This window comes from Dendrobates tinctorius, unplaced genomic scaffold (genome assembly GCF_039654945.1).
Source record: "Dendrobates tinctorius isolate UK_male_01 unplaced genomic scaffold, ASM3965494v1 ptg000070l, whole genome shotgun sequence".
Classification (NCBI taxonomy): domain Eukaryota; kingdom Metazoa; phylum Chordata; class Amphibia; order Anura; family Dendrobatidae; genus Dendrobates; species Dendrobates tinctorius.
In genome coordinates this window covers 8,905,734-8,917,788 of record NW_027361738.1, presented here as the reverse complement: position 1 = coordinate 8,917,788, position 12,055 = coordinate 8,905,734, and the positions used below count along the sequence as shown (strand labels likewise).

General features: G+C 47.1%; 1 protein-coding gene across 1 annotated transcript in view; it reads right to left on the bottom strand.

Moving 5' to 3' along the window:
* Nucleotides 1-11,778, bottom strand: part of HIBADH (3-hydroxyisobutyrate dehydrogenase) — a 241,502-nt gene extending 229,724 nt beyond the window's left edge. The window contains exon 1 of the mRNA XM_073581362.1: nt 11,620-11,778. Coding sequence (XP_073437463.1) covers nt 11,620-11,692 — 73 coding nt within the window. The 5' untranslated portion in view covers nt 11,693-11,778. The remainder of the gene's footprint in view (nt 1-11,619) is intronic.
* Nucleotides 11,779-12,055: the final 277 nt, after the last annotated feature.

Below are 12,055 nucleotides of genomic sequence, written 5' to 3'. Positions count from 1 at the left end.
CCAAAACACATTATATTCAATAAGTAAAACAGGGGGCAGGTGATTGAGGGACCGGTGACCAGTCACAAGCCATTTACAGGTTGGGCCATTTATATGGATACACCTAAATAAAATGGGAATGGTTGGTGACCCTGATCGGCGCGCTGAATATGCAGAATGGGCAAAACAAAAATTGGAACAGGACCCTCAGTTTACACAGAACATTATGTTCAGTGATGAGGCAAACTTTCTTGGGTGGGCCATTTATATGGAGACACCTAAATAAAATGGGAATGGTGACAGTTTTCTTACGTAGGGTGTCTTGCATTGAAATCTGCTGCAATGACCCGAGAACTGCATTCACCAGACATCAACACAATTTCTATCCACTCCTCACGTGTTAACCTCTGCAACATGTCAATGGCTGTAAACAAAGAGAAACTTGTAAATAACTCATGAAAGAATAAAGTCATGTTAAAACCAAGCACACCATTGTTCTTCTTGTGAAATTCTCAATAGAATTGAGGTGTCACATGACCCTCTTCCCATTGGAAAAAATAAAGTTGGATCCAAAATGGCCAACTTCAAAATGGCCACCATGGTCACCACCCATCTTGAAAAGTTTTCCCCCTCCCTTATACTAATGTGCCACAAACAGGAAGTTGATATCACCAACCATTCCCATTTTATTTAGGTGCATCCATATAAATGGCCCACCCTGTAGATGAATATGTAAGCACCACATAAAGCCCCACCACAGGATGCCCAGAGCACAAAAATCTCGTTAACTGAAAATAAAGATTAAACAACCATAAGATGGATTTCGTCACCCCAGGTATCATTTTTATCAGTGTAACGGCGCCAGCCTGACACCATCTGTAGTTTACTCAGCACAATCCTGCTGACAGGATCAGTTAAAAGCACCACTCCAGCATTTTTTTTCCCTTCCCTTACTCTCATAGTTACCCATTGCCATCTTCACCTTCTATCAGCGCTGCTCCTGTCATTCTCCAGTAGTTTGTGACCTGCCGGATCGCTCCAGTGTTTTATGGAGCAAGCCAGAGGTCACAACTCAATACTAGTCTACAAGAGCCTCATTCTGGCTTGGATAAATTTGCATTGAGAACTTGTGAGGCATCTTCTTAATTCCGGTCAGACAGAACCTGCGGTCATAAGATAGCTCCGTGGGTCCAGAGTGGCGCCGAAAAAAGATGAAGACAGCAGTGGTTGAATATAAGACATACAAGAGTAAAAGTATATGTGTCACTCAATTTGTTAGCCTCATTGATATGAACCTAGAAAAACACTCTAGCATACTAAGTACTGAGAGGGGTTAATCAGCCATGTTAAGGGCAGGGTTTTTTGTGAACAGCTGAAGAGTGAGTAAGCTGCTGTTTACCATATCTCCACCCCAGGGTGTCGTTCTGAAGCTAAATGTTCAGCCTTTGGATTCATTCAGTGCTCCAGAGCTGTGCTCGTGTTAAAAGAGGTGTTTGTTTACCGAGTTTTGGACTGGTTTATTACAGTACGGTTTTAATAAACCAGTTTAAAACAAACAGAAAGTGTTCCTGCCACAACCTCTTTAAGCATCGGAGTGAATCTAACAGTGCCGATAGGTCCCTTAACTGGGAGTATTTCCATCTGTAGGATTTAGCTTGGGATATGGCGAGTTCTCATAGATGTGTGTCTGAAGTGTTAAAATCTGTTTATAGTGTTGTTGAATTTGTGACAATTTTCAGTGTGAGGTTAGTAGAATACTTTCAATATTGATATAGTAATAGAATTAATGGTATTTAAACCTTTGAATTTCCTTTTAAACTTTTTTTTGTTTGTTTCCCCCAAAAATGTATGCATAAAGACGAAAAATAGAATTAGACTTACCGGTAATTCGGTTTCTAGGAACCTTCCACGACAGTCACCTTGGAGGATGTCTCCCCGCCCTAATGGGGGACAGGAAACACAAAGAGGTTAAATAACCCTCCCCTTCCTGCTACCTCCAGTGTTTTTTCTGGACAGACTAGCATGAATAGTTACCGCCCGTGGAGCAGGAATCCTCCGGTAAAGATATTAGATAGGCAGGGAAATTAGTGCTGTCGTGGAAGGTTCCTAGAAACCGAATTACCGGTAAGTCTAATTCTATTTTCTCCAGTCACCTTCCACGACAGTCACCTTGGAGTTACACCAACACTAATTTTTAGGGAGGGACCACGGCTTGCAGAACGTGTGCCAAGTGTTAGATCCCTATTAAAATTCAGTCTGTAGTGTCTGGTAAAGGTGTGTACAGAGGACCAGGTGGCAGCTCTGCATATCTGTTCCGAAGACACGTTCCCTCTTGCTGCCCATGATGTGGCGACTGATCGAGTGGAGTGGGCCTTTAGCATCTCGGGAGGAGAGAGATCTCTTGATGAATATGCCAGGGAGATGGACTGCTTGATCCAACTTGCTATCGTATTTTTTGCCGCCTTCTTTCCCTTATTTCGTCCTGAATATTGAATAAACAGGTTCTGGTCGATTCTCCAATCCCTGGTTAGTTCAAGGTAATGGAGAACCACCCTGCGGACATCCAGAGTGTGGAACTTTTCTTCCTTCGTATTAGAAGGATTTGGGCAAAATGAGGGCAACACAATATATCCTGGCCTCTGTGGAAGTCTGACACCACTTTAGGCATAAAAGAGGGTGTCTAGGCACAGTACTATACTGTCCGAGTTGAGCAGGAGGTATGGTTCTTGTACAGATAGGGCCTGTAATTCCCCTACCCGTCTAGCAGTGGTTATTGCTACGAGAAAGACTGCTTTGAGTGTAAGGATCCTCAATGAAATTTCTGACAGGGGCTCAAACGGGGCCTGTGTTAGGCTATTCAGCCCTATATTAAGATCCCAGGGGGGAACCCGACTAGGGAGTGTAGGCCGTATTCTGCTTGCAGCGGTCATGAATCGTTTAACCCAACAATGTCTGGCTAGGTCTTGGTCAAAAGAAGAACTAAGGGCAGATACCTGTACCCTTAGTGTGCTTGGAGTAAGTCCTAGCTCTAACCCTTTTTGCAGGAAATCTAGGACCTGGGCAATATTGGGATGAAAGGGGTCAGGGACCCTAGGAAGACACCAGGAAGAGAATTTCTTCCATATTTTGCCGTATATGGCATTTGTTACCGGCTTTCTACTTTTTTGAAGGGTCCGGATTACTTCATCCAATAGCCCTTTGGCCTTCAGAATGTTGGCCTCAATAATCAAGCTGCTAGACTCAATTTGCTGGGGTATGGGTGCAGTAAGGGACCCTGGAAAAGGAGGTCGATCTTTTGGGGTAGAAGCAAGGGACCTTCCAGGGCCATGTCCAACAGGGCGCTGTACCAGCTTCGTCCTGGCCACATTGGAGCCACCAGGATTGTTGTGACCCTGTCTGATCTGATCTTCTGCAGTGTCCTTGCCAGCATAGGGATTGGTGGAAAGGCGTAGGCCAGTCTGAAGACCCATGGATGGGCGAACGCATCCATCCCCCGGGCTCCGTACGTGGGACTGAGAGAGAACTAGGTTGTTGTTTTTTCCTTTTTTAGCATTCGCAAATAGGTCGACTTCTGGGTCTTCCCATCTCGAGGTCAGAGACTGGAAGACCTCCTGATTCAGACACCACTCTCCCGGATGGACGTCTTTCCTGGTTAGGAAGTCCGCCAGGATGTTTTCCGACCCATTCAGGTGTACCGCAGAGATGGATAATAGGTGCTTTTCTGCCCAGAGGAAGATTCTTGTTGCCACTGTTTTCAGACTGGCATACTTCGCGACCCCCTGGTGTCTGAGATATGCTACCGTGGTTACATTGTCGGAGTAGATCCGAACGTGATGGTTCTGGATAAGGGATGAAGCGGCTTTTAGTGCTTCTTCCACTGCCTTCAATTCACTTAGATTCGAGGATCTGGTTCTTATGTTTTGGGACCATTGTCCCTGGAAGTAAGACTCCTCCACCACGGCTCCCCAACCTCTCAGACTGGCATCAGTACAAAGTATTTTCAGAGGAAGCTGGTTCCAGTTTATTCCTAGTCTCAAATTCCGGTAACTCAGCCACAACAACAGGGCCGATTTTACGTGTCCTGGAAGTGGAATCCTTTTTGACAGATTGTTTTGATAGTTCCTTGCGTTTACCAGGACGTATGACTGGAGGATTCGCGTATGTGCCTGTGCCCAGGATACCACCTGAATACACGATGTCAGGGAACCCAGGATAGACATGGCGTCCCTCAGAGTCGGTGCCCTTTGTTCTCTGAACAGGATTAGTCTCTGACGAAGGTCTGATTGACGATCGTCGGGAAGAAAGGATGTCCTCTTTTCCGAATCCAAGAGGATCCCCAGGAATTTTTTCCTTGGGGAAGGATGAAGGTCCGACTTCTGGAGATTCGGGATCCAACCTAGGGATTCGAGCATCTGCAGGGTCTTTGCTACATCCTGGTTCAGCCGGGATACCGATGGAGCGACAATGAGCAGATCGTCTAAATATGGAACAATGCATATTCCCTGAAGACGGATAGAAATAACTGCATCCCTAATAATTTTTGTAAATATTCTTTTTGCCAGGGATACGCCAAATGGGAGGGCGTTGAACTGGAGATGGCTGATCCTCTGGTCGTGGGAGACCGCGAACCTCAGGAACTTCCGGTGATCCAGTTGAATTGGGACATGGTAATAAGCGTCCCTTAGGTCTATCGTAGCCATCAGCCAGCCCTGCCCAATAAGAAGGATTGCCAATTTTACTGACTCCATCTTGAACCTCCGATATCTGATGAAGCGATTCAGGGGTTTCAGGTTTCTGATAAACCCGTGCTTTCCGGAGGGCTTCTTCACCAGGAATAGGCGGGAGTAATGTCCTCTGCCTATTTCCTGTTGAGGCAAGTACGAGATTACTCCTTCCCGTAATAGATCTTCTATCTGAAGTAGTAGAATCTTTTGGAGACTTGGGGACTGTGCAGGGGTGACTCTTAAATAGTGTGTGTGTGTGTGTGTGTGGGGGGGGGGGGTGTGTTCGAATTCCAGCTTCAGCCCAAATTGTATAGTATGCAGGATCCACTGGTTCGAGGTCCTGGCCTGCCATTGGGCGAAAAATTGACCCCCCCACCGGTGAGTCACTGTTTGTCCAGGGATTGTTGTTGCTGAGGAACAAGGATGTTCTTCCCTCTACCCCGCTTTGGGTAGCTCCATCGTCCCGTCTTGCCTTTCCCTCTGAACTCCTTCTGGGAGGACTACTCTCGTGGGGGACAAAAAAATCGTCTCTTGGCGACTCTCTGCTTGGGTAGCGATTTCTTTTTGTCGGAAGCCTTTTCGAGGATGTCATCCAAGACTGGCCCGAACACATGGTGCCCCTGGAAGGTGATGGCACAGAGTTTTGTCTTAGAGGTGATGTCACCTCCCCATGACTTCAGCCAAAGGGCTCTTCAAGCCAAATTTGAAAGGACTAGGGACCTTGCTGCTACCCGCACCATTTCTCCCGAAGCATCGGCTAAAAAGCCTGTTGCTTCTTGGAGGAGGGGAAGGGAATCTAAGATTTTTTTTCTCTGGGAGTACCCCCCCCCCCCCCCCCGAGAGGTGTTCCTCTAACGTATGAAGCCAGAAGAACAATGATCTGGCGACGCAAGTGGAGGCTACATTTGCTTTGAGCAAGTTCGTAGAAGCTTCCCAGGATTTTTTAAGGTGACTTTCTATTTTGCGATCCATTGGATCCTTCAACTGGGAAGAGTCCTCGAAAGGAAGGGACGTCTTTCTAGTCACTTTAGAGACATGAAAATCTATTTTAGGGATCTCCCAAATAGAGGGGAAAGTGGTTTTTTAGTTCTGAGGGTACACTAAGTGCCTCCTGGGGGGAGGACCACTCCAGAGCTATCAGATTTTGTATGTTTTCGTGAACTGGAAAACCCTTTCTACCTCTGGGTTTCAGCCCTCCAAACATCTCATCTTGGACTGAGAGCTTCACTTCCTCCTCCTCAACCCCCATGGTATTTCTCACCATGGAGACCAACTCCTCCATATCCACAGAGGAGAAATAGTATTTCTTTGCGTCATGTTTAGAGGTGGTTGCAGAGCCCTCATTTTCCCAAATTTCCTCTGACCCTGAGGAACGGACTTCTCCCGAATCGGCTTCCGTAGGTGCCCTTTTCCTCTTTTTTGGGGGAGGGCCCTGGGTCACCATGGAGGTCTGAACCTCCTGTTTAATGAGATTTTTTATGCTGTCAAACGGGGAGGGCTGTTCGGTATGCAGAATGTTTTGCGTACAAGGTTGGCATAGCTTCTTTTTATAATCAGAAGGGAACCTGGCACCACAGATACCACATTTGCGGGGGTTTCTTGGGGCAGAGGCCTTGTCTTCCTGCAAGAAGAGAGAGAAGGCTTGCTCAGACCTGTGCCACCAAAGTTTGACAGTTAAGGGACCGGCCCTGCTACTCACAGAGGAGGGGGAACCGCAGATGCAGCAGTCGAGGGCTTGTCACTGTCCATGTCAGCACTCACAGTACAAGCACACTGCGCTTACCTGGAGTCTGTGGCACCATTATGTGGGTGTTACAGTGTTGGTTGTTTTGTGCCCCTCCTTCCTCCTGGTCCGTGGGGAGGAACTGTCGCCCGACCCCTGCTTCCATTGGGTTCCCCGGGTGCCGTCACTTCCGGTCAGGAGCCCGCCCCCTCCGCCACGTGCGGCCCCAGTACAGCAGCGTGGAAGGAAGGAGGAAACCGGGGAGCTAACCGGAGGACCCCGGCCTGCACTATACCGCCCTGCCTTCCACCGGAGGGCGCAGGAGGGGCGGACAAGTCCCGAGTCACACCGGGAGGTGGAGACGGGAGCAGCGACATGGAGAGGAGAGGCGGACCCCCGACCTCAGCTACACAGCTGTAAGTATCTAGGAGCTCCGCTCGCTGGCCGCGGCAGCCCCTCTGTATGCTCATCATGCCCCAATGGGGGACAGGAAAAACACTGGAGGTAGCAGGAAGGGGAGGGTTATTTAACCTCTTTGTGTTTCCTGTCCCCCATTAGGGCGGGGAGACATCCTCAAAGATGACTGTCGTGGAAGGTGACTGGAGAAACACTGTGCTTATGGGAGAAAAAGTTTACGTATATGGTTTGTGGTTTGCTTTTATTGTTTCTTCAAAAGTCTACACATAAAAATGACAATACATATCACGCCTGTTTACATTGCAAGATAAACGTGAAATGAGTTTTTTTTTCCCCTTTAAGAAGTCTTGTTCACAATCATCTGTCAGTGTAATTGCTGTTTTACGGGTTTTTTTCAGGACTTTATACATTGATGGCTAATCCTTAGGATAGGCCGGACGTTATCTGACCAGTGGGGGGTTTGACACCTGACACCCCCACCAATCTGTCCCGATACAGGACAAAACTGTTCTGTTGCGGAGCTTCACAGGTTTGTCAACTGTACAGTCATGGCCAAAAGTTTTGAGAATGACACAAATATTGTATTTTCACATGATCTGCTGCCCTCTGGTTTTTATGTGTGTTTGTCAGATGTTTTTATCGCATACAGAAATATAACTGCAATCATATTATGAGTAACAAAAGGTTATATTGACAGTTAGAATGAGTTAATGCAGCAAGTCAATATTTGCAGTGTTGACCCTTCTTCAGGACCTCAGCAATTCTCCCTGGCATGCTCTCAATCAACTTCTGGATCAAATCCTGACTGATAGCAGTCCATTCTGGCAAAATCAATGCTTTTATTTTGTCTGAATTTGAAGGTTTTTGTTTGTCCACCCGTCTCTTGATGATTGACCACAAGTTCTCAATGGGATCAAGATCTGAGGAGTTTCCAGGCCATGGTCCCAAAATCTCTATGTTTTGTTCCCTGAGCCATTTAGTTATCACCTTTGCTTTATGGCAAGGTGCTCCATCATGTTGAAAAAGGCATTGTTGATCGCCAAACTGCTCTTGGACGGTTGGGAGAAGTTGCTCTTGGAGGACATTCTGGTACCATTCTTTATTCATGGCTGTGTTTTTAGGCAAGACTGAGAGAGAGCCCATTCCCTTGGCTGAGAAGCAACCCCACACATGAATGGTTTCAGGATGCTTGACAGTTGGCATGAGGTGGTAGCGCTCATCTGGTCTTCTCCGAATAAGCCGTTTTCCAGATGTCCCAAACAATAGAAAAGGGGATTCATCAGAGAAAATGACTTTACCCCAGTCCTCAGCAGTCCACTCCCTGTACCTCTTGCAGAATATCAGTCTGTCCATGATGTTTTTTCTGGAGAGAAGTGGCTTCTTTGCTGCCCTCCTTGAGACCAGGCCTTGCTCCAAGAGTCTCCGCCTCACAGTGCGTGCAGATGCACTCACACCTGCCTGCTGCCATTCCTGAGCAAGCTCTGCACTGCTTGTAGTCCGATCCCACAGCTGAAACACTTTTAAGAGACGGTCCTGGCGCTTGCTGGTCTTTCTTGGGCGCCCTGGAGCCTTTTTGGCAACAAGGGAACCTCTCTCCTTGAAGTTCTTGATGATGCGATAGATTGCACCTCAGTCAACAATCTTTCTAGCTGCGATACTCTTCCCTGTTAGGCCATTTTTGTGCTGTGCAATGATGACTGCACGTGTTTCTTTAGAGATAACCATGGTTAACAGAAGAGAAACAATGATGCCAAGCACCAGCCTCCTTTTAAAGTGTCCAGTGGTGTCATTCTTACTTAATCATGACAGATTGATCTCCAGCCCTGTCCTCATCAACACCCACACCTGTGTTAATGGAGCAATCACTGAAACGATGTTAACTGGTCCTTTTAAGGCAGGGCTGCAATGATGTTGAAATGTGTTTTGGGGGATAAAGTTAATTTTCTGGGCAAATATTGACTTTGCAAGTAATTGCTGTTAAGCTGATCACTCTTTATAACATTCTGGAGTATATGCAAATTGCCATTAGAAAAAATGAAGCAGTAGACTTTGTAAAAATTAATATTTGTGTCATTCTCAAAACTTTTGGCCATGACTGTATAATGTCCTTTGGCCCTATTGAATTAATAGGGGGCGGATGTGCAGTTCCCGGCGGCAGCTGCTATACAATTGACAGCGCTATGCTGTGCAGTTTAGCAACTGAGCACTTCCGGCCGCCTGATCGGCAGGGGAGTGCCAAGTGTTGATAGGATATTGATGGTATAGCCTATGGCTAGGGTTACACAAACATTTTCTCTCAACTGTTTAGTTTTTGTACAGATCACTGTGCATTTAAAATAAGCAGGATTTTTTTCGTCGGGTCAGTATGAGAACAGCTATACTAGATTTACATCAGGTTGCATTACTTGTGGTGACTCGACTTTTTGCAAGTTTTTTTTTTTTTTAAACTCTTTTTCCCCTTACTCCCACTGTGAGAGATATACATATACATTTTTCACTTTGACCTCTGGTCTCAAACTTGTGTACTGCAATGCCTGAGACCTGTCAGTGACTCACTGACACAGCCTGTGAGACCCGGCTTACAGCAGGATCTTAAAAGCCCTCGTAGCCTGGGGAGGGTCATCAGATGACCACAGGGTACTATGGAAAAATAGGTCGATCCTGTCAAAGGGGTCTTTTAACTCCCTTTTAACCACTTAAATACCGCTCTCAGTCGCAATAGTGGTATGTAAGGGGTTAATTGGCCCCGATCGGTTCCAAAACTAGCAAGGGTCAATACCGCAGAGTGTCAGCTGTCATGTACAGCTGTCACCCGTGGGAAACCTGTAAGTTTGGATTTTTTTCCCTTAAATAATAAAGTCCTTAATTTAAAAACTGTATTTTGTGCTTGCTTGTGTTATCTTTGTCTTTACATTTGTTTGATGATCTGAAACAGTGAAGTGTAACAAACAAGCAAAATAATAGGAAATCAGGAAAGGGGCAAACACTTTCACACAACTGTGTAAACATACACACATACTTTTCACTTATTTAATCTCCTTAGGAGATCTGATCATTCATATTATACACCTCAATACTGCAGTAGTCTTCACAGGAGTACCGCCATCGAATCCTTCCTGGCTGCCAAGGCAACCCATTAGCACCCCATAATAACGTTGCGGGGGACTAATACACTACTGGAATAGATGTTGGACAGAATCGCATGGTTTAAAGGGAATCTGTCACCCATTTTTTGACATATGTAAAGATATAATTCAATTGTGTGTTACATAAGGATTCTAGTAGTATTTTTGATCCCCCCTGACCCTGCACCTTTGATGCATAAAAACCTTTTTAAATACTCTTGCGATGTATGCAAGTTGCCGCGGTCCGGTACGATGGGCGTGGCTTATTCTCCTTCGCCCCCCACCCGTCTTGCTCAATGTATTTCGTTATTGTTATTCTTGCGCTCACGTAGTGTTTCAGCGCCTGCACATTGAAATGGCCGCTTGCGCAGTATGCTTTGCCAAACTGTGGGCAAAATATACAATCGTTACTGCGCATGCTCCGGTATTTTTCCCTGCCATCTATGACCGGGAAGTCTTCACATGCAAGACACACGATTCCGGGATGCCGGATACCTGAGTAAAGCCCTGCGTATAACACCGGAAGCTGAGGAACAAAATCATCTATTGAACTATTTTCTTCCTCAGCCTTCGGTGTAATGCGCAGGGCTTTACTCAGGTGTGGCCTCTCCATACTTACTAATCAGGAGGTTGTGACGCCGGCACACCATCTCATCAAGACCAGCATGAACAACGGTGGGTTTCATGAAACGGGCCCCATAGTCTTTTAGATGCCACTATATCTGCCAAATTTTTCGTGCTTGAATAGGTCTTTTTGTTTCACTTGTATGAAAAAAATAAGCGGCTTTTAAGCAGATGCCATCTGAAGAATGGACCAGGCTCCTCGTCTAACAGCTTTGCATATTGACAAATATAAACTAGGTAAAAATCTTAATTTTTTCAGTCCCTCTGGAGACTAGAACCTGTGATCGTTTGATCGCCAGTACTACGTACTGCAAAGTCACAATACTATGAAGGAGGACCAAGATGGGGACCGCCCGCAGACCCCCGGCTGCCACTGCAACCCACTAGCACCCTGCAATCACCTCAGAAGATGGAGGACGATGGGCGCCAAATTCAACCATGTAAACACCGCTGTCAGTGATTGACAGCGCCATCTAAACAGACAGCAGAAACCGGAGATGTGAGAGGCTGATGTCGGCTGTGTAACACAGCTGGCACCTACCTGGCATGGAGCAGACTCCGTTGTGACCTGTATAGACCCGATAGACAGGTGTAGCGCTGGTTATGGATGGTAGCCGCCTTGCTTCTCTAATTCTGCACTAAAAATGTAAGGAAAGTGGGGTGGGGGAGGGAGGGACGCCTGCAGCGCCTATCGTTTAATATGATGTATGATGTGGGCGAGAAGCCAAGATGGGTAACTATGGTGCGGCCAGGTGAGGAGGACCTGAGGACCATCCTTCATGCCGGTGACACATGGGATGTGCCAGCTGTGACAGCAGCACCACAGATCGGATACGCCGACACCTGACAACACCAGAGAACAATGGATGAAGTGACCTGGAGTGATGAGAGGCTGAAGTGACAGGAGCCAGTGTCCTGGTGCCCAGGTGAGGGCACACATAAAGCCCAGCATCTCACACAGGAGCAGTGCATATGGTGCTGTCTAACGCAATGCACAAGAGGGTGTACAGCACGGGCTGAGCCTTACCCACTGCCAGGCGGGCATGCCTGCTGATAGAGCTGTGCAGGGCACTGCCAAACCTCCAGAACAGCGCTGCCATGCTTCTTCCTCCCAGCTGACCTCCACTGCTAGGATCCTGGATAAGACGCTTGTGGTGACGTCAGAGATCCCTATGACTGACACCGCCTGTAGCCAATCGCTGGCAGAGTTTAGTATACACATCCAATTAAGTGACGGGAGGATGCCACGCCCACCTCGCTCATACAGCCACAGAGCGGCCGGGCTCTGCCCCGCGAAGCGCAGTGCGGGATTGGCTGAGAGGGAATAGGGGGCGGGGATTACAGCGCTGTATATATAGTGACGCTCCGGAGCCAGGCCCAGAGGAGAGCAGTGTGTGTGTGACTGCAGTGCTGGTGTCTCTGGGGAGGCAGCGGCTGAGCACCATGGCTTACTATACTGCAGT